The following is a 22,964-nucleotide window of genomic DNA, read 5'->3' on the forward strand; positions in this document are numbered from 1 at the left end:
AAACTTTCAATAATTTATGGATTGAAGAATACATAATGAGATTGATAAAATATTTAGACCAGAATCACGTGTCTATGCATCCAAACTTGTGAAATGCAGCTAAAGTGGTCATTTGAGGGAGGAGTAAAAATTAATAAGCTAAACTATCAGTTCAAAAGGTTGGCAGAAAAAGGGTAACTCCAAAGGAAGTAGAAAGAGAAATAACAAAAAAAACCCATGTGAAAATGAATGACATTGAAAAGAAACAATAGAAGCAACAAAATAAAAAGATGAGTGTTGAAAAATGGCCATTTTTTAACCTCTGGCCAGATTACTATATTTTTTGGACTATAGGACACACTTCCCCCTACCCTCCAAATCTGGGAGGAATAATGGTTGTTAACGCTGCTGTTGAGTTCTGTTTACATTTACATTGGTGAAATATTATGTTATTTATGTTATTAAATATTTTACCACATTTTTTGCTTCAATTTTTTTTTCCTGTTTTCCTCCTCTAAAACTTAGGTGCATCTTATGGCCTGAAAAATACAATAATCAAGGGAAAAGAGCCAACATACACTGTTAGGTACAAAAATGGGGACTAAACTGTGTATAAGAGAGATAGCTTAAAAAATAAAGTGTGGTATATAAAACACAGAGAATGCTATAAAGACATTAAAAAGAATTCAACATATAGGCCCTGGCTGGTATAGCTCAGTGGATTGAGCACAGGCCTGTAAACCAGATGATTGCGGTTTGATTCCTAGTCAGGGCACATGTCTAGATTACAGGCCAGTTCCCAGTGGGGGGATGCACAAGGGGAAACCATACATTGATATTTCTCTCCTTCTTTCCTTCCCTTCCCCTTTCCTTCCCTTCCCCTCTAAAGATAAATGAATAAATTTTTCTAAAAAAAGAATTCAATATACGTAAAGAGGTAAATCTAAAAAAATGCAAACTGCAGAAGCAGAGCATGTTACTCTTTGTGTAAACATTTAAAACACACTAAGCTATATGTACACATGAAACACAAGTGTACTAAAAGTACAAAACACGAAGAGAAAGTTACTCTGGGCAAGAAAAAGAATGGAATCAGAAAGGAGTACAAAAACCTTAACTCCCCCAGGGCGTTTACGTTATATCTGCGTGTGTATGTTAGTGCTGGGTTGTAGGCTCCTGTGTGAGGTATTAAGCTCTGTTCTCTTCTATCCTTGAAATATCATGTAATTTAAAGAGAGTCACATAAACTATATGAAATCCGGTTCAATTCCTTTTATCTTTCAGGGTAGTTTTCAAAGCATGTCCCTTTCACATGTTACCAACCTGCATCACCTGGGAACAAGTTATAAATGCAAATTTTCAAAGCAACCCTACGCCTACTGAATCAGAGACTCTGATTACTTTCATATTTTACACTGCATTTTATTGATTCTAAAATGCCCTTTTTCATGTTTAAACAATCCTGAAGTTGGGTTGTTACTTACAATCAATATGTCACAGTTTAATTAGCAGCATTTTTCTTGCTTATAGTACATAACTGAAAAGGATGTCTTAAAATCAATAGCATCTCTCTCTCTCTTTTAACAATCAGAGCATCTTAAGATGGATGAAGATAATATCCATTAATAGGGATAATAGGGAGTGGAGAAATATATTATTTTAATGGTCCAGATCTACTCTTGGCTATGTTTTCCTCAAAAAATTCCATAAGAAAAAAACTGAAATAGCGTTATATAATTAGGTTATTCAGTCATTTAGTGAGCTACTTCTATATACAACAAGGCACTGTGCTTTGAGGACGATGGGGGACATAAGAAAGAACGAGACCGTTTCTACGGTATTGTCTCCACTGCTATAAGTGTCAGGACCCGTGGGGAATGACACAATGCAAAATTTCCTTTATAAACGGTTAGAAACCCGATCGGTGACTCTCAGCACATCGGAAAGGAGAAAGGTTGCAGTGACTTCCCTAGAACCCGCAGGTCGAAGGGTCCCGCTTCCTCCTGCGGTTTAAAGGACGTGCTCACCCTCTGGGAACTTCGCCCTCTGGGCCTCGGCCTCACAGGCGCCGCCGAGCTCCGCCCGGGGCGCAGAGGAGGTCCGGGAACAGGCTGCGCAGGTGATTCCGAGGAGCCGCTCGGCGAAATCTAAGATCAGCGGACAGAAAGTTCCCAAGGCGGGAGCGGAAAGGAGGGGAGGCTGCTCCCGCAGTGCCCCTTCCCGGAGAAATAAGTGCCCCACGCACGAAACGTCTAACTTCGCGAAATAAGAAATGTCAAGAATTCTGCCCAAACGCAGGCCCTTTCTCATAAGGAGGCAATCTTCTCACTACAATATAAACTTTTAAGTCCACTAATCCCTAAATTACAAAAGTACGAGCCACGTTAAAATTTTCAGCTAAATCCCGAATTTCCAAATTGACCGCAGCTCTCGGCCTGAGGTCCGGCGCTCTGCACGGGGCCAGAGAAGTCTGGGCGGGCCGTGGGGGCTGGCGCCCAAGGCGCGTTGCGGATGCCACGGAGGCCCCCTGCACCGGTCTGTGCTCCCCAGGAGGATGATGAGAGACCACTGGGGCAGCCGCCCAGGCCGCGGGGCGGGATTCCAAGGCCCCAGCCAGACTGAGTCACTGATCTGTCGCTAGTCGAAGGCGCCCAAAGGAAAAAATGTCTTGTTTGGATTCCTTCGCGGGCAGTAGCCCGCAGCCTGGGGCGGGAGGGGATGACGGCGAGGGAAAGAGAGAGCGGGCTCAAGGCACCACCGGGGAGGACGCGGGGGCAGGGCGCAGGCGCACCCCGCGAGAGGGGTCAGGGTCGTCCGGCCCCAAAGGCAGCTAAACCGCTGCGGAGGGACCGCGGGAAGAGGAGCCCCACGACCACGTCGAGGCGCACACTCAACGCCGGGGGGCGCTCTTCCCCGCTGGCGTAGCTCTGCGCCCGCGCGCTCCGCCCCTCTGCGCCCTAGAAGAACCACAAGACACGCGGACTCACGGGGCAACCTACGCCAAGCCTCCTCTTTCTGGCCACACGGGTCTAAGGTTCTCCTGGCCGGTTCGCTCCTCCGGGCGCCGGACCGGCGGGAGGAGGTAGAGAGTTTGGAGCCCGAGCCTCACCGGAGGCGGTACAGCCTCCGGGTCAGCGCCGCGCTGTGCGCACCAAGCTTCGGGACAATGGGACCGCGGCAGCTGCTGCTTGTTGCCGCGGGACTGAGTCTGTGCAGCCCGTTGCTGTCGGCCGAGACTCGTGGCCGCCATCCAGGTAAGAGCTGCCCTGCGTATTTCCCCCCAGCCCACCCTGGGCCCCGCAGCTGGGGTCCTCCTTGCTTGGGGCAGGCTATGAGGAGGAGGGACGCTGCCGGGGACTAAGTGGGTACAGGTTGCTTCTTCTCCGAAAAGGGGTTGTCCCCGACCTCACACTGTGCCTCACTTTCCTTCAGAAGCCAAACAGGCGTCTGGGCTGAGGTCCCCATTCTCCCCCAGTCCTATCCTGACGGAAAGTGCCCATCCACCCACCCCGCCTCGCGGGCTCAGCTGAAGTCCCTTTGCACTGGGTTTCGGGGAATGCACCGGCCTGCGAATTAGGGTGTTGGATATGGAGGAGGAGGGCGTCGGATTTTCCTGGGGAAGCCTGTGGCGCCTCATTGCGTTTGTTATCACTGTTTCAACCAGCACCACCTCAAAGAAGGAGTCTCACATTGCTACACCAGTAAATGTTCTGGTCTCTTCAGTATAAATTGGGGACCCTCTCCCGTTGAAGTTTTGTTTTTTTGAATTTTTTTCTTGCTCATTTTACAGGCAGGGAAAGTGGTGTAAAGAAAAGTTCGGTCCTTTGGCACGTTTAGTAGAAAATAATCATCAGCAGCCCCTGGCATGGGCCTTGGGCGCCGGAGCTCGTGGGGCGGGATATTGGGTGATAACGAAAGCCACAGGGAGGTGGGAGTAATTGGGAAGTTGTCTGGTTTGGTACCGAGAACCCAGCCCCCTAACCTGCCTCTATCAGACACCATGGAATTTCAGTATTTCAGTTTCTGATCTGCTCCTAGCTGGAGGTTGCTCACTAGAATACATTTACTACTAATAGTGTATTTTTAATTATCTAGCCATTTGAGCAAATAAATTTCTTTTACAAACTCTCCCTGCTTAAAAAAAAAAAGCAGGGCAGAGAAGTTGTTTTTAGCCTCTAAAGACACTAGTTATAAAGTGAGAAAAAGGCATTCTAATGTCTTTGTAGCAATATAGTACTTTATAAGCTTTCAGCCACTTCATGCAGAAACAAATTCTAGCTTGTTTAGTTATCTGTGAAAGATTGTGTACTATTGTTTTCACACTGAAAAATAGTGTAGACACATCAAAATTAAGATGTGGCAGTATTTTCTCTGCCCTCTATCTTTGCTCCGGGTAGTTTTGAGGTGATGCTTTTAGAAAAAGTAAGAGTCCCAGACAGGAGCATGATCTCTCAGAGTGTTTGGGGGAGATGATGCGATCTGAAAAACTGTGTATGGTGATATGTGTTGCCAGGTAGCTGGAATGGGCTCTTAAAAGTACAAGGTTTTGATAGAGATTTGGATAGTGGATGGAGAACAGATTTATACAAAGCTTCACCTGCCTTAGTCACTTTTCCTCTTGCTGGAAGGTGTTTGGCTGTTAGGGAGTGAAGCTACTTCAGCTGCTGTTTCTGCCACTGCTCTTCACTTCCTCAGCAACCCTCTGGATGCGTGCTGAGATGCATGCTGCTGGTGTAGACAAAAGATAGCTGAGCAAACATTGGCTAAGTTATCTACACCGGATTCTGGAACCACTTTGGGAGGAGGGTGAGAGAAGAAGAGGAACGCATGTTAAGTGCCATATTGGGTGTTGTCCAACCCTGGGCCAGGAGGCATTTTTACTTCAAATGATCTCATCTCACCTTCCCAAAACACCGGGTCAGGTGGGTGTTCATCCCCACTTGCCAATTCTGAAACTAAGGCTCAGAGACAGGGCACCAAAATTCCAGTGGGGGCGGGGCCCTGGGTGCAGGCAATGAGTGGGATGTCATCTTGAAAGAGTTTGAAATCACTGATACAATTAATTAAAAAATAGGTTTGCTTTCTAGTATCACTGTACACTGGCAATTCTAAACAGTATCTGTTGTAACCAGCTCTACGTGGTTAGAGGGTCTGTGAGACTCCAGCCACAGGAGACCCCTCCAGGGCTTGCTCTGCCTACCAGTTTGAGCCTGCGCAAGCCCCATCCTCTTTGTCTCCACTCCTTTTGGCATTTCCTGCGCTGTCACTTTGTGCGTAAGTCATCTCCCTGGCTAAGATTATAAACCACCATTTATCCCCACCAAGCTTAAGACAAATGTTTGCTCAGCAGATAATTACTCAGAAATTCTTAGTACACCGGTTCATTAACCAGTGTACATTCCTTTGTCCAGGCAATTTAAGTGAGATGACTTGCCTTCATCAAAGAGGACCAGTGTCTAAGAGGTGATGTTTGTCAGTTTTATAAGGACCTGGAGGGGAAAGAGATCGAGGATAACTGATGATGACTGTAGCAGAGAGGACTGGGTGGGAGATTCCATATGCTGGCCCCTGGGCCCACAGGGTCAAACCCAGTTTCTTAGTCCAGAGTGAGGCCCCCCTCCCCTTGCAGGATGGGTCCCCAGCCTCTGTCTAGCCTCCCTTATTACAGATCCTCTCCTATTACATACCTGATTATACTACCTGCACTTCACCCAGCCCTCTGGCCAGAACGCCTTCCCGCCCCCCCCCCCCCATGTTCACTTTTAATTCAAAACAGCTACCTAATATCAAGAACCTATTACAGCCAACACCCTGCTTAGGCACATTACATATCCTATCTTATTTTCTTCTCATAACAGCTCTTTGAGTGAGTGTTGTGCCCATTCTACAGGTAAAGAAACTGAGACCCAGAATGGTTAAGTCACAAGCCTAGTGTGGAACTGAGATTAGAGCACAGGCCTGTCTTCCCTGAGTGCAAGCTTTCTCTACCACCCGTCTAGAGAGGGGGCCTTCCAGGCCAGCAGCCCCTCCTGCAGTAGAGCAATAACTCCACTGTGCTTTCAGGCCCTTAAGAAGGCAAAGTCTGTGCCCCATCGACTTGGTAGCCCAGGCCTACCACATTTTTGCATGGATTTATGGGTGACTGTGGTATCCTACCATTTGCTTAGAAAACGGACAATAAAACAGGCTATAAATAGATTCCCATTATGAATATGCTAATTAATTGGCTGTTACTGAGAGATTGTCATCTTAAGCCCAAACAAAAGACATAAAACTGGACAGTGATTCCGCTTTGAGTAGACTAGAAGCCTCTGAAAGTCAAATTTCTTATGAACCAGCTAGTTGTTTTCTACTCCAGTGTTTATCTAAATTATTCCCTTCTTCCTTTTTTTCCTTCCTTCTCCCTCTCATGCATGCAGGCATGCATTCATTCATTCCTTAGTGGTTTTTTGGCCTTTTTTTTTTTTTTTTAGTATTTTTTAAAATCTTCACCTTGAGGACATGTTCCATTGATCCTTGGGGGAGGGCAGAGAGAAAGAAACATGGTCTGTTGCCTCCCCTAGGCACCCAAATGAGGGAGAGGATGGGGCAGAATTGAACTGCAACCCAAATATATGCATGGAACCCAGATACATGACCTGGAATCGAACCTGAAACCCCTTGGCGCAGGGGACAACCCTCCAACCAACAAGAGGGCTTGGCTTTATTTTCGTAGGACATATCAAGAGAGTAGGTTCTCTCCTAACTTGTCCACTCTTCCTTTGAGCAACGGCATTTTTTGAGGCATTCCCATCCCTTTGTCAGGAATATGCTCATGTCACCTCTGCTGGTCCCCTTTCGACCCCCTCCATCTTTCTCGTTTGGCATTTCTCAATCCTTTATGTCTAAAGGGAGGACTGTGCTGTGAACTGGCAACTTCTCAGCAGCTCTGAGTTCGCTCCTCTCGGAAGTGCTTTCGGCCAGTCTCCTCCCCCCAGCCTTCTGCCCCTTCCCTCCTCACTCGTCAGCTCGGCTCTGCCCTGGTCACCCTCACGAACCGGAACTCACTCGAGACTTGAGCTGCAACCCCACTGAGACAGTGGGGTCCCCGGACCCTGCGTTTCGAACCTTCTCATTCTCCTCATTTTGGAAACACATCCCTCTTTTCCCTTGAATTTCTACTTTCTTTCTCTCTCTTTTTCTTTCTTTTTTAAATTGAGATCAATTTTATGTAGTATAAGAGTAGCCATTTTATATGACTTAGTGGTATTTAGTACATTTGCAATGTTGCACAATCGCCACCGCTGTCTAGTTCCGGAGCATTGTCATCGTCCAGAAAGGACACCCGGTGCCCATCAAGCCCGCGGCCCTCATTTTCCCTTTCCCTAGCAACCACCCATTTGTTTTTCATCTCTCTGGGTTTCCTCTGCTCCATGTTTCATATAAATGGAATCATCAGTTCGTGGCCTTTTATTCTGGGGAACTACCCTTTAACTAGTTTCTGCCAGTGCCTGGGCTTCCTGTTTGCTGTGGGTACTCACAGAAACTTCCTGGAGGGCCCATTAGGAACGTCGGCCTTGGTTTCTTTTTGACTGTGATGTAGCACTGAGGACCGTGCAGTTTCAGTGTTCAGACTTGTCTATTTTGCTATTTTGTGGTTTCTTTCATTCTGCCTTTTGCTCTTTCCTGCTTAGGCCTAGGCTGTCAGAGTAAATAGCTCTCTCTGTCGGCTGAGTTGGGATTTCTGGATTTGAGCTTCTGCTCTCCCCAGATGCTCCCTCCCACCTCGACTCCGTGACGGTACTTGGAGAAACCCACTGAAGGTCTGCTCCCTTCCCTCTGCCCCAAGGCATCCGATGAAGTTTACCATTTAAAAGGTCATCACGTGCCTTCATATGTTTCTATATCTGCTTTCACAAGAACCTGCCTTTTGAAATAACAGGAATACTCTATAATTTGCCCTTGAAAACAAATTTATTTACCTTTAAGAATGGACACTGTATATCTAATCTACTTATATCTCAAGTTTGTGACAAATTAGAAGTCAGATATTAAATCATCACAGAAGTGTGTTTTTCAGTATTTTCTCTTTTTTGCTAACCAACAGCAAGAGCTGCGAGAAACACACTTGCTGTCGTGACACAGTAGCAGTGTGTGTTCGGTGATCACGCGTGAACAACCACAGTGTGCATACCGAAGTGAGACAAAAGTTTTACCAAAAAATACTCCGCCTTGCCATATGCTATCCATTCTGATATTTTCTGCACTATTCTACTTTTTAAAATGTTCTAACAACCCTGTAAATTGATTTTGTAACCACTGCGAAGTATCTACCATCATTTAAACCCTAGCACAGTGTGTGCAAAGAATTGCCCCCAGTTAGTAGAATCGAAGGCCTTGCTGGCTTTGAGAGAAGAGTTCTGTGTCAGGAAGTGTTGTTAATGATTGTTTCCACCATATTTGTCTGAGAACCAAATCTGTTTGAATTCAGGTTATAAACTGCAGTGGGACTTGGGGGGGCGGGGCTGGAGATTGGTTTTCCTTGTAACCTGATGTCCTGGAGAGGAGACAGCAGCACTCCCAGGACCCTGGGCTCGGGGCCTGGAACTTCTGGTGACCACAGCCCAGAGAGAGTGTCCTGGCTACACGTGTCAGGTCTCGGCCTCCAGGAGGCTCTAAGAGGCCCCAGGCAAGGGCCCCCACGCTTCCCTCATGTCATCTTTGTGCCTGCTCTGGCCTTGGGCACACTGGCCCTTCCATTTTCCAGCTGTCTTTACCTGCGCTCCCCTGTAACCACCCGCTCCAGCCTCCCCTCCCAGCTTCCTCCCACGTTGCTTTCCTGAGTGGGACGTGGGATGGGAAGGCTGGCTGCCGCTGATACCAAGGACTCTTTGACTCTGCAGGTCAGTGTTTACCATCTTGTGCCTTTATTGCTGGCTTTTCATCAGCAGAGATTTTTGTTCACTTTCTGCTCTTGCTTCTGTTCTTTCTTTTGTTTGTTTGTTTTTTATTATATTTTATTGATTATGCTATTACAGTTGTCCCAACTTTTCCCCTTTGCCCCCTACCACCCAGCACCCCCCCCACTCCCTCACTTCTGTTCTTTCTTCAACAATATTTTAAAGACTTCTGTTTTGTCCTCGAACTTCTCTCTGTGCCATCTGTCCTCTCTGTGAAGTATGTGATCGATGGGCAGCCGAGGTCAGCAGGACTCTTGAATTTCCAAACAACAGCTACGGCATCATCAGCTTCAGTTATACACTCACATGGCCGTGTGCTCCCGGCCGTAGTTACAAGGATGACCAGGCTCATTTGTTAGTGAAATGCTTAAAAGAAAATAGTACTCGTTCAGGAGAAGGTCCTGAATTCACAAGGTTATTTAAAGAGACAGGGTAATGTGAAGGATATGAGCTGTGGAGCCAGGCAAATACGTTAAAACCCTGTCTTCCCCGCTGACTAGCTGTGTGACTTTGGATGAGTTACTTAGCCTCTCGGCGCCCCCATGTTGTCCATAGAGTAGGGGTTATAATGTGCATGTAAACGTGTTAAAGTTCCATGAGATGAGGTAAACAAAGTGCCTGGCACATAGTAGGTGCTCAGCAAATACTAAATGTTTTTCATACACCAGTTCCTCCGTATCCCAGAAAACCTAAGGAGTTGGTATCAGATTTTCTAAATGTAAAACTGTTCACACAAACATTCAAGAACTTTTCCCCCTTCAAAACTATGACCAAAAACAAAAAAATGAAAGTAAGAACATTTGTCCTTAACCTTGGCTGGTGTAGTTCAGTGGCTTGAGCACAGGCCTGCAAACCAGAGGATTATAGTTCAATTCCCAGTCAGGGCACGTGGCTGGGTTGCAGGCCAGTTCCCAGCAGGGAACACACTAGAGGCAACCACACATTCATGTTTCTCTCCCTCTCTCCTTCCCTTCCCTTCTAAAGATAAATAAATAAATCTTTTTTTTTTAAGAACATTTGTCCTTAGAGTTCAGGGGCAAATAAATATGCAAAAAAATTTGGATTTTTTTTTAATTATAGAAATTTTCAAACATACTAAAAAATGAAAAGTATAATTACTTCCCACATCTTGGTTCGCTTTTCTCCTCTACAAATGGGACAATTTTTAAAACAAATGCCAGACATAAATCATTTCCTTTATAAATTTATCAGTATATATTCTTAGAGAAAAGACCTCCTATTTTCACATAATCATAATGCTATCATAACACCTAAAAACTAAACAAAAATTTCTTAATATCATGTACTATTCGGTCAATGTTCAAATTTCCTGATTGTCTCATAACTGTCATTTTACAGCTGGTTTATTTGAATCAGGGTCCAACAAAGCCCACCAGTGCATTTGGTTGGTATGTCTCTTAAATCTCTCTTAATCTGTAACCATTTCCCCCCTCCTCCTTTTTTACTGTTTATTTGTTAAATAACTGGGTCGTTTGTCTTACAGACTTTCCTACATGCTGGATCTGGCCAGCTGTGTCTTGTAGGCTGGCTCAACAGGCTCGCATGTCCTCTGCACTTTTCGTAATGTGGTAGGAACATTGAGAAACTAACCAAATTCAGGTTTGGTTCAGGCAAGTCTGCCTCAGCTGTGGTGCTCTGTACTTCTTATCATTCAATACATCGTCTCCAGGTTCTCTCTTTCTTTGAGATTGTAACATACTCAGTGGGTTCAGGTATTGTCACCTTGATCTAGCCAAAAGTCTCACATCACCCTTTTACTTAACAGTGTTAGCAACCAATGATGATGATTCAGCTACATTCATTGTTTCCCTAAGAGCTTCAAAATGATGCTTCTCCAAACCTGTTATTGCATCTGTGTTTATAAACTGGAATTATTTCATAAAGAAGAACTTTCGGTGGCTATTTGGTTTCTCTGAAATACCGTTTAAATCAAAAAGGCAGGATAATGCTTGAAGCTTGCCTTTATTTACCAGTTTTCAGACTGGGTCCTTTAATTTCCTCCAAAGGTGACCAAAAAGATTTTTACTTTCTTTTGCATATTGTCATGAACTGGATCTCAGCACATTTGACACGCTTCCCATGTTTCGATGCATTTTTGTCATTATTCTGTTGATGATCGATTGTCACACCTTGGCCAGGGGGAGCCCTGTCAGGTCGACTCCACAGTCTTTCTGACATGGCCCTACTATTCTCTGAGAATGTCAAGGCTCACCGTGCCAGTTTCCTACTCCAGATTTGGAACCAACAATTTCAAAGGAGCACCAGTTCCTTTCGTTGGGAAATGGTGTCTGTTTGCATTTGAGGCAATGGGGCATTTCAGTAATGCTGCTCTTTTCCCCTGAAGGAGCTCGTGTGTTTCTGGTTTTTTCATTGTCCTCTTTTTTCATTTCTCATTAGTTTATGGTGATTCACTTGTGAAGAAGCACGGGGTACAACCATCCTGCTGTGTGTGAGAATATGGGCAAGGTCCTGCAACTTCTGCTTTGTTGACTCCCAGAAAGCCTCCGTGGAGAGCTCTGAGTCAGAACCCAGGCCGCTGTGTCCCGGGAGGCGGCCCCTGTTCAGGGGCCCGGGCCCCTGAACAGCCTGTAGTCACCACTCTGCTTCCAGGCCAGACCTCGTCCGAGTCAGAAAAGGCATCGCCTGGTCTACTAGTTTTTTCAAATCTCCAGAGTTAGAGAGAGTCCATCTTTAAGCTATTTAGCAATATGCCGTATTCAATAACAAAACTACTCTAGAGTCATTCAGAGAAACCTAAATTAAGTGAAACTTAGCAAAAAATATGAGAATGGGTTTCAGGGCCCGAGCTGCTTTTTTGTGACTGAGACCAAAGCTTAACAGCAGGAACGCAGGTGGGTTACAGAGCGTTTGGCAGGCGGGCAGGCACTTTCTCCTGGACCTGTGAGCTGCGCCAGGACTGAAGGAGAAGCAAGACACCTTGGATTTCAGCCTGCGGGCCTTGAGCTGCTTGGATCTATCTAGTCACTGGAATTGGTTTTGTTCTTTTGTATTTCTATTTTTAATGCTGGTACATACTTAAACAAAAAATTTTGCTGATATTCTTTAATTCCACAAAAGCCTTCAGAATATCAGGCCTATATAGTGTCAAGAAAATGTGACACTTTAGGCAATAATATTTAACCAACAGATTATTCATTCTGACTGGGCTCCAGCCCAGAATGTTGTATTTCGGTGGGCATTAATGATTCTGTCATAAACACCACAGTGCCCGGGATGGCCTGGTCAGGGAAGGAATTTTTGAAAACAAATGCTTATTGCCAAAACACTAAATATAGAGTAAAGCCTAGTGACAGTTTTATTTTCAGACCAAGCGATGGTATCTAAGAAGCTTAGTTATGAGTATTCAGTAGTTTTCAAATTTATCACTCCTCTAGGTAGTCTTTTTTCTATCTTTTTTTTCTGTTTTTGTTCAATCCCTCCATCCCCTTCATCCCCTCCAGTTCCCCAGCCCCTGACAACTGTCAGTCTGCTTTTAATCTATGAGTCTGTCTCCGTTTTGCTTGTTAGTTCAGTTTGCTCATTAGATTCCACATACAGGTAAACTCATGTAGTACTTGTCTTTCTCTGACTGGCTTCTTTCACTTAGGATAATGCTCTCCGGGTTCATCCATACTGTTGCAAAGTGTAATATTTCTTCTTTTTTACAGCCAAGTAGTATTGCATTGTGTATACGTACCACAGCTTTTTATCCCCTCATCTACTGATGGGCACTTGGGCTGCTTCCAAATCTTGGCTGCAAATCGTGCTGCAGTGAACATGGAGGTGCATATATGCTTTCAAATTAGTGTTTCAGGTTTCTTCAGATAAATTCCCAGAACTGGAATCACTGCGTGTTAAGGTAGTTCCATTTTTAACTTTTTTAAGGTAGCTCCATACTGCTTTCTGCGTGCCCACCAACCTCCATGCCCACCCACTGTACACGAGGGTTCCCCTTTCCACACCCTCGCCAGCACTCATGTCTGTTGGTTTATTGATGATAGCCATTCTGACACATATGAATTAATATCTCATTGTGGTTTTAATTTGCATTTCTGTAATGATTAGTGATAGTGAGCATCTTTTCTTATGTCTATTGGCCATCTGTATATCCTGTTTGGAGAAGTGTGTATTCAGATCCTTTGCCTATATTTAAATTGTTTTCTTTGTTTTATTGGTGTTGGGTTTTATAAGTTCTTTATAAACATTGGATATTAACCCCTTATGAAATATGTGCTGAATATGTTTTCCCATTCAGTGGGTTGCCTTTTCATTTTGTTGATGGTTTTCTTTGCTGTGCAAAAACTTTTTAGTTTGATGTTGTAGGTAGTGTCTTGATTCATGTGTGCATGTGTGTGCACACTTTTTCACCCTCCATGCATGGCAAAAGTCCTCAATCTGCCCAGGTTCCCAAAACTGCAGGGGAGAACTGTGTTATTTTCAGGTTTGTCCAGGTCCTCATTTTTAAGGACACGTATCTTCGTGGTGCTATAGTGCCAGAACCACTTATTCTTTTCTCCCAGCTCCCGCACATGCGTTCTGACCTTGAGAGTACCTCGCATTCCTGGGGGCTGTCAGTGCCAATGTCAGACCTCCATGGGACTGAGTCAAGATGCACACAGAGTAAGTTACAGATGTAACACAAAGGGAAGAAAGTAACACTTCTGGAAAGGCTCTGAATTTGAAATTTGATTTACAATTCTGAATACTGGGACTATATACTTCATTTTTTTAATGCCAAATGATTTTAGCTTGTGTGCTGGACATTGTCCTACTGCAAAGACTCTGGATTTTGTTTTATTCCCCCAAAGAATGTTGGTGTTTTTGCTTTCACAGACATTTAATTTGGTTGGACTCAAACTGCAGACTCTTTCTCTTGGACAAAAAGCTCTAACAGCACCCGAGTTCTCTTATCTTTAGCAGAGCTGCTTTGTATCTCCCCTACACATGCCTGGCTCAAGAGTCAGTCACCCAAAGCCTCAGGCAGAAATTACACTGGAATTTAGGGCTGCCCTTCTCTGGGATTCTCTGTTTTTCTCTGCCCTTCTCTGGGATTTACAGTGTCTGTGGTAGCCCTGAACTCTGTCCTTTGGTTCTTCAGGCCAGAGAAACTGTGGGCTTCCTGTCACAGTCTTAGCCATCCTTTATGTCACTGACTTTGACCTCTCTCAAGCTAAAAGCCACTGAAAACAAGAAATTTGCCTGGTACCAGTCTTTCTTTCAGGATGTATTTCTTCCCTTCCCAACATCACCCATGAACCTAAATGCTTTCAGGTCATTGATTTTGGGGAGGAAGCATTTTGTAATTTTATTCTAAGGGACAGTTGTATCTGGCAGCACCTTATAGAGCCACATTGGAAGCAGAACTATCTTTTATAGCATTATGCCTCTCTGTGTGATTTTTCTGTATGCAGAAAGGTTCCACTACTGAAAAATAAAACCAGAAGTTTAAAAATCCCCTGTATTTATCCCATTTTAAGCCAGTTTTTAAATTCCGTAACATTATTTCTAAGTGGCCCGCACATGCAGTCTTCGCTGCGAACGCTCCCAGAGGTAGAGGCCTCTCCCTTCTCCTCTGGGGTTGCCCTTCCCACCCCTCAGCTTCCCAAGAGCATCAGAGGTGCTTTGTCTGACTCTTCTTAGTGGCAGAATTTTAGCAGAGGTCCTTAGAGAGAAAAGCTGGTTGGATTCCAGTGGCTAGGTGTTGCATTTCTTTGATGAACATTTCAAATGGATGATCTTGGTTCAAAAAGGTAACAGAAGGAGAAAAGGTGACAAAGGAGAAAGTATGCAACTGAGCCTTTATTTCGACTTCTGGTGGATGCTCAGAAGCGCCTGGTTGGCCTGGCATCTGCTGCAGTCACACAGCGTTCAGATCTGAGCTGAGGAAGGCCATCGGCCTGGACCATCCGCTCCTCCCCCAACCTGCAAGGAAGGAGACAGGAAGATCACTGGGCTACCTTGTGGTTACATTAGAAGATAACCCAGGGGCCTGCAGTTTTGGCCCAAATATGGTGACAGATTTGGGACACTCTACTGTGTAGAGAAACTAAAGGTAGCAGAGGAAAATGTCACACGGGCCGTGGTCGTGGCAGTTGGAGCCCTTGGTCCTACTCTGAATTTGCCTGTCACTCCATGACCTTGAAGAAGCCTCCTCAACTTTCCATGCAGTTTTCTATTGGGAGGGGTGGGTTTCAAGGGATGCTGCAAATGACTTGGAGAAATGTACACCAGAAGGCACAGAGCGGTAAGAGAAGTCTGGCTAGTGCAGTATAGAAATCACTGCTTTTTTCCTGCATGTCAGGTACTCCGCCATCCTCGGGTCTGCAGGCCAGATCTCGAAAAGTGTATCATTCACTCTGAGTGAACAGAATCCTCCTCTGAGGAACAGAGTTATCGAAGTGTTTGATTGTGTCAAAACATAATGTATTTTGATTGGCTAATTCTCTGATAAAGTCTGTAACCAATTTGTACATCACCTGCTTTTTTTTTTACCACCTACTGTCCTAGTAAGAAAACAAAAAGCAAAAGTAAAATGTATTCTCCATTTTTCTCTTTTGCCTCTGTAACTCATCCTGTTTTTTAAATTTTTTTATTAAAAAAATTTTTTTCAGAGTTACAAACAAGAAATGATTCTGTGGATCCCCGGACATTTTTTCTCAGGAATTCCAACAGTGTATTCGAACCTATCCCTTTGGAGGACTACGAGGAGAGAAATGAAAGCGAGTTCCGTGGAGACAGAGTCAGCCCGGTCGATCACGGCAGTCCTCTTCGAAAACCCCCCTCTGTGTTCATCTCGAAAGACGCCTCCGCGTATCTGACCAGCTCCTGGCTGACTTTCTTTATCCCCTCCGTCTACACTGGCGTGTGCGTCCTCAGCCTTCCTCTGAACGTCATGGCCATCGTGGTGTTCATCTTGAAGATGAAGATCAAGAAGCCAGCCGTGGTGTACATGTTACACCTGGCCACGGCAGATGTGCTCTTCGTGTCCGTGCTCCCATTTAAGATCAGCTATTACTTTTCCGGAAGTGACTGGAGGTTTGGGTCTGAAATGTGTCGCTTCGTCACTGCCGCGTTTTACTGTAACATGTATGCATCCGTCATGCTCATGACGGCCATCAGCATTGACCGCTTTCTGGCTGTGGTGTATCCCATGCAGTCCCTCTCCTGGCGCACGATGGGGAGGGCGTCCTTCGCGTGTCTGGTCATCTGGGCCATGGCCATCGTGGGGGTGGTGCCCCTTCTCCTCAAGGAACAGACCGTCCAGGTGCCGGGCCTCAACATAACCACCTGCCACGACGTGCTCAATGAAACCCTGCTCGAAGGCTATTATGCCTATTACTTCTCAGCCTTCTCTGCTATCTTCTTTTTTGTGCCGTTGGTCATTTCCACAGTTTGTTACGTGTCCATCATTCAGTGTCTTAGCTCTTCCACAGTCGCCAACCGGAGCAAGAAGTCCCGGGCTTTGTTCTTGTCTGCCGCCGTTTTCTGCATCTTCATCATATGCTTTGGACCCACAAACGTCCTCCTGATTATGCATTACACGTCCCTTTTCCATAATCCCGCCACAGAGGCCACCTACTTTGCCTACCTCCTCTGTGTCTGTGTCAGCAGCATAAGCTGTTGCATTGACCCCTTGATTTACTACTATGCTTCCTCCGAGTGCCAGAGATACCTCCGCAGTATCTTATGCTGCAAAGAGAGTTCCGATCCCAGCAGTTACAACAGCAGTGGTCAGTTGATGGCAAGTAAAATGGATACATGCTCTACTCACCTGAATAACAGCATATACAAAAAGCTGTTAGCTTAGGAAAGGGACTGCTGGAGGCTTGCAAAAGGAAGGTTGAAAACAGCGCAGAACCTGAGGATTCTATTAGTCCTTGCCAAGAAGTATTTACTTTACCATCTTAAACAACAAATGTATAATTTGCATGTTGCCCCCTTAGGAGAGCCAGTAAGGGTATAGATTTATTAGTTACAGAAGAAGATAACATGAACAGAAAACTAGGTTATTCCATGACAGTAGTGCCAGTGCTACCATAATAACTGAATGTCACTTTCTGATGTGTTTCGGTGACCTACACGTATGTGTGTGTGTCTGTGTACATCACATGTTGTATCAGTTGCAATGCAGCCTAGAATGGACACTTTGAAACTCTCTTCTTTCACCAGGAGATTATGAAAATAAACTCTGATTCTCTGATTTAATATGCAAAGTTTAGATCAGTGGAGTTTAGCCCCAAATATCTGAAGATATCCATCAACAGGGAGGGATATTGTAGTTTGTACCTACACAGCTTTTGCAAATAAGTTTATTTTGAAATTGTTCAACAGCTTTAAGTTATTGAGAGATAATATTATCTGTGTGTAGAAAAAGTCCTACTGTTTTTCATTTTAAACATATCAAAGTTTGAGTTCTTTACTATGGAAACATGGGTAGAATTTTTGATTTTTATGTGCTGTGTATGTAAACCAACAATGAGCAGCCCTCTACTAGCGACAAGAGGTCGGCCTTCAAAGTGACCTGCCCCTGATGGGGACTCCACTCTGTGCATACAAGGCAGTGGTGAGGGGCGGCCCAGACCCTCCAGGTGATCTAGAGAGCACAAGGACTGGGACCACCGAACTGCTGTGTCTCCTGGGCTCCCCTCTGTGGTTGGCATTGAACGGATCATGTTTACTGGAAATTGGCAGAGTAGGATGTGCTATCCCAGGAGATAATGAACATGAAAGACTTCTCTGCCCGTGCATTTTAAGAACAGAGACCGAAGGCATATTCACTTTCGGCAGTTACCTCGCAAGGTCCACTGTCAGGTAGAGACGCCCGTGACGCAAACACGAACACCCAGTTTTGTACCCCGGGCACTCTGATGGGTGCTGGGCAATAGAGTTGAATCAGACTGGCACCTGCCCTGGAGAAGAACAGAGGACAGCCACACATGGACTGTGACATGCACTACGTGTCTAATAAGTATGCACTACATGTCTAATAAGTATGTCATTATATAAAGCAGTGTCTTAACCAGATGCTACCAAACAGGTTTCACGCAGCCTGTCTGTTGAGAAACTTTGAGCATTTGCATTACTATTTCCTGTGGTTATGACTTCAGATGAAACCCCAATACAATACAGGAAATATATTTTTATAAATAAGTCCTTCCAACTACATCAATTGGACACTATACTTACAAATGTTTTCAATAAATTACCCAAACCAGGTTTTTAAAAGTGAACTAATTATGTCAGTCTGATTAGAAATAACAATAAAATTAAATTGACTTTGTATTCTAGCAAAATTATTCTCTATCTTACATTCACTTTTCTTAATAACTAATGAGATGATTTTAAAAGCGTTCTCTTAACACTGTGATGAGTATAAAGTACAGAAAGTCCTCAGGGATTTGACCAAAAAAATTGAAAATTACGTTGAAATGTATCTTTTTTCCATAGGAAAAAAGCTAGCATCGTAAACAAAAAACAACAACAACAAAGTTTCAAGGCAAGTGCTTGCCTATTTAAAACAGCAAACTATTTCCAAATACCCTAGAATGACATTAAGGTGTGTGTTATAAGTGGAAGCTAACATGGATTTTTATTAATTTGGTTATATTCATTTTATCCAACTCAGTGGAAATTTGCTGTCATTGTTTATTCAGTCTGTATATATATTGAAATACCTCTGACTTAATATGACCATTATTCCTGTATTAACAATCTGTACTTATAAAATATTATGTCCCCGTGTTTATGTTATCCCCTTTTTTGATGTGTGTAACCTATAGTAATAAACATGAAAGTTTGCTTGGTACCTGTCTGGATAGACTTTTATTGTCTCTGTCAGGGCCCTGGCAGGAAGTCCAGTCTAAGCTGAAGAGCGTTCAATGAAGAGGCGATTTGCAGAGGTGTGGACAGGGCTGAGATAACCAGCAGGGGGTAGTGAAGCACCTCGGGGACTAGCAATTAGAGAAGCTGTTACCACCCCAGGACCAAAGGGGCAGAGGAGGGAATACGCTGGCCCCCATTCTTTGATTTTTCACTGGTGCCTTCCATTGCCCCTGTCTTAGCCCAGATCCAGGGGCCCAGAGAACCTGGTACATGGGTCGTAAAGGCCAGCTGCTGGGAGCCTGGAGACGGGATAGGGTGGGTGATTAGCTCTCTGGATTTTTTTTTTTATTTCCTTCTTAGAAAAATTCAAGGTTCTATCATTGAGAATATGTTCAGAGTTTGGGTTACAGGCACAGAGGGAAGAGTCTGCAGTTCCTTCCTAGAGAGCAGCAAATTAAACCTCAGCGCCGAGACAGCACTGGAACCCAGGGAAGGGTTGCCCTTGGGCGACCGTCGTCTGCCACCTAACACCCTCTGTGGTGGAGGGAAGGAGGGGGAATTTAAGCAAAACAAGAGATGAAAACCAATGGAAACTGCTGATAATGTATTTCGAGATTCATAGTCAACAGGAAAATTCTTTCAACTAAAGAATTTTGTTAACACAGAATTTTTAAGTTAACACACAAGCTTAGGTTTCTGCGGCCTGGACTCTACTTGTGCTTCGGGAATATAGAGAATGAAGGCAGCCCAACTTCGCTGGAAACAGGGCCCCACTCTAACCAAAAAGTTCCCTTTTAAGTTCTTCTGTTGTTTTTCTTCAAAATATGTTTGAATTTAAAGAACACACTTGGATTTCCTTAACATAGAAATGTTTGTTTTTCCCACCAAAAGTAGGGTTTTTAAGGAAATGGAATACTTGGTTGTTAAGAATGCAAATGGAAAATTTTAGGTTATGCTTCTGAATTTAAGAAATTAAGAAAAACAGTGGCATGTTTTTCAGGAAGTCCGAGTTCCTAGAGCAGGTGGAAAAAGTTAGGACCATGACCAAGCTCTCTAACGTTTGAGGCCTGGCCCTCCACTCGCAGCTTGCCTCTGTTTAGGAGTCAGGGTCACAATTAAGGGGGGAAACAGTCTCTGAGAGCAAATTCCTGTCAGAACTCACAGAGCTGTGTGGCTGTTCTTTTCAAACTTCCTAGACCTAGGCATAAACCTGATTGCATTTCATGAATGAGGTGCAGTTAAAATGCAACCTGAGCAGAGGAGAAATGTTCCAACGCAGTGACTGTCAGAGTCCTGGAGACCCTTTCGGGACATGTGCAAGATCAAAACGATCTGAAAAATAGGGAGGCGTTATTTGCCCCTTTGGTCTGATACAAGCTCATACAAGTGTGCTGTTGAGTTTTCCAGAGGCGACAGGAAGTGTGATATTGCCACAGAGTGCACAATGCAGCAGATGGGAAAATCTGACCGTCTTCCATTCAGCCAGCCATCGAAGAGATTTGCAAAAATATAAAGCAGTGCGACCCTCCTCAGCAAATCATTGTTTTGGAAAAACAGTACTTTTGCAGAAAATATATTAACATGGAATGGGTTTATTGTTATTTTTAAGTAAGAAGTATTTTCAAAAGTTCTTTACTGTCTAATATGGTAAAAATTGTTGGAAATAATCTATGTTTTGCTATGAAACCGGATCTCCAGAAAAGGCACAGGCTCCTCATTTGTAGCATTTGCCAGTTTCCATGGTGTCTATACTCCCTCTGTTGCCAGTTTCAAGCTTCCAATGGCTTGGCAGTGGGCTTGAAAATTTATTTAATTCTTGGGGGCTGGTACGACTGACTCCAGCACACCACTGGATAACCTACACACATGAAAACTTTTGGGGGTTTTAAATAATTTTTTAAGTGTATTAAGGTGTTCTGAGCTAAAAAATCTTTGAGAACCCTCTTCTTACGTGAGATTTTCCAACTGTATCACCTTCAAGAAGACAAAGAATCTGGTCATAATTGTAAAGCATAAAAGGGCCTTGGCCTGGCAGTTCAGTTGGTTGAAGCATCGTCCAGTACACCAAAAGGTCATGGGTTCAATTCCCAGTCAGGACACATACCTAGGCTGCGGTTTTGATCCCCAGCTGGGGTGCTTATGAGAAGCAACTGATTGATGTTTCTCTCTTACATCGATATTTCTCTCTCTCAAAGCAGTAAACATATCCTTGGGTGACAGTTCCAAAAACTAAAAATATAAAGCACACAAGGAACCAACAGTTAAGTCACAGCTGCAGGCGCCACCTTGGGTTTCTCTCAGCCACAGTAGAGGGTTAGTGTCTTGGAGCAATAGAAACTGATTCAAGGCAGCGGGTCCGCTGTGGCCTAGAGCTTGGAAAGCTCTGTGTGAGGCCTGCTTCCATCCAGCTGCTCTGAACGCCCACAGTGCCACCACTACAGCATGGACATCAAGCTCCACACGGACTGCTGTGACAGCAAGCTGCTCTCCTGGAAACAGAAAACCAGAGGTCAGGTTCAGCAACATCTTGGAATGCAGATAACACAGTACATTTCTACCCAGCTGAATGTGTGTTCAGCCCTTCAGGATATGACTCAAAAGGCCCAAGGAGATAAGCTTTGAAAGCTGTATTTATAGTAGCTTGAAGACACTGGGTGGTGGCAGAGCCTGTCTGGCTGTTTTGGCCTTTTAATAACCACAAAATTGGGCCATTTTAGTGTGCTGTTGTGTGACCCATTTGGGCGAATGAGCACGTGAGCGAAGGTGGGGTTGCCAATACTCGGACGACGCGTTTAAGGGCAGGTCCTCAACTGCTTTTTGTGTGTTTTGGTGGTTGTGTTTCTTACCCTGATATACCTAATCACTCTTGAAACTGACCAACATGATGTCAAAAAAATAATTTGTGTTAATGTGTCCCTGTTCTGCAGGAGCTAGCCAGTTTTGGGATTTAATAATGGTATATAATACTTAGTTAAGAAGCATGGAATTTTCCCTGGCTGGTGTGGCTTAATGGTTTGATTGCCAGCCTGTGAACCAAAGGTCGCCAGTTCAATTCCGGGTCAGGGCACATTCCCAGGTTGCAAGTTCAACCCCAGTCCCTGGTCAGGGTGCTTTTGAGAGGCAACAGATGGATGTTTTTCTTGCACATGAGTGTTTCTATCCCTCTCTTTCTCCCTCCCTTCCCCTCTCTCTAAAAATAAATAAATAAAAATTTTTAAAGCATAGAATTTGAACACCTCATATTTTAAAGTTTTGTCAACTCTGCCTTGTTAGAAGGAAGTATTAGAAACTTTGTAAGTTACCTCTCGTCTTTGGCTGCACACAGGGTCACTGAAGGGCTTCCGAACAATGCCAGAGCCCAGTCCCCCTTCTGAACAACAGGATGGGAGTCTTGGGGGGCGGGGCCTGAGCACATTGTTTCCAAGCTCCTCAGGAGATGTGTACCCCAGAGTTGATACCTACCACTGCTCTAAGAGGGCTTCTCAAATCCAACATGCCTTCGTATTATCTGGGGATCTCGTTCAACTGCAGACTGATGCCGAAGGTCTGGGGTGGGGTCTCCATGTCTAGCAAATCCCCAGATGATGTTGACCTTATGGTTCGTTCCTTGGGTCACACTCTGGGCCCTCAGATATGACCCTGAAGCAAAACTTGACTGGAAGTCCAAGCACTGAGGAAATTCAAGTCTCATATCCTTAAACTCATTTGCTGGGACAATTTTTAAAATTATGGTAAAATCAGGACAATTTTAATGTAGCAGCAGTGTAGGCACTTAATCAAACTTTGTTTTAGGTGATATATATTTTGCTGTGTATTTTCTCCCCTCTTGGGTTCTTTACTAGGCGGAAAGATAGCTTAAAAGGTTCTAATCTCATACATAAGACCATTTCAAAAGAGGCTGGGGGTTTAGCGTGGCGACTCGACTCCAGTTTGTGTAGATAGCGCCTGGCAGATAGCAGCTGTGCCTGGTTGCCAGAAAGCAGATGTGGATATGTTTCTCGTCTCTGGGTTTAGCTGGAAAATGGTGACCTCAGGGATATGCTGGGGCTGGAAGTCAGCGTCTGGAGCTTCAGTCCGGCTGGTGCTGGAATGAGCGGCTTTGGAAAGCCAATCGCTTTGGAAAATGAGTCAGCCCAGAAGTCATCCTGGGGTGTCCGTGAGTCCACTGTGCCGAGGGGAAAGATTTAGGAAGCCCTCCCTGGG

At 44.6% G+C, this 22,964-nt stretch overlaps 1 protein-coding gene and 1 pseudogene across 1 annotated transcript; both read left to right on the top strand.

Moving 5' to 3' along the window:
• Positions 1-2,781: 2,781 nt before the first annotated feature.
• F2R (coagulation factor II thrombin receptor) lies at positions 2,782-18,744 on the top strand. The gene is made up of 2 exons (XM_037143717.2): positions 2,782-3,233; positions 15,551-18,744. Exons 1-2 carry the CDS (start codon positions 3,146-3,148, stop codon positions 16,744-16,746), a joined length of 1,284 nt encoding a protein of 427 aa, XP_036999612.2. The 5' UTR covers positions 2,782-3,145; the 3' UTR covers positions 16,747-18,744.
• Positions 18,745-21,203: 2,459 nt separating this feature from the next.
• The window catches only part of LOC119048176 (RING finger and CHY zinc finger domain-containing protein 1-like), a 63,216-nt pseudogene continuing 61,455 nt past the window's right edge, over positions 21,204-22,964 (top strand).

This window comes from Artibeus jamaicensis, unplaced genomic scaffold, assembly GCF_021234435.1.
Source record: "Artibeus jamaicensis isolate MK-2021 breed Jamaican fruit bat unplaced genomic scaffold, CSHL_Jam_final contig_373, whole genome shotgun sequence".
In the NCBI taxonomy this organism is placed as follows: Eukaryota; Metazoa; Chordata; class Mammalia; order Chiroptera; family Phyllostomidae; genus Artibeus; species Artibeus jamaicensis.

What these genes read in the sequence shown, in the direction of transcription:
- F2R (XM_037143717.2), top strand. Translation starts at nt 3,146, where the DNA reads ATGGGACCGCGGCAGCTGCTGCTTGTTGCCGCGGGACTGAGTCTGTGC. An exon ending in GACTCGTGGCCGCCATCCAG is followed by an intron (nt 3,234 to 15,550) that starts GTAAGAGCTGCC and finishes AATTTTTTTCAG; the next exon opens with AGTTACAAACAAGAAATGAT.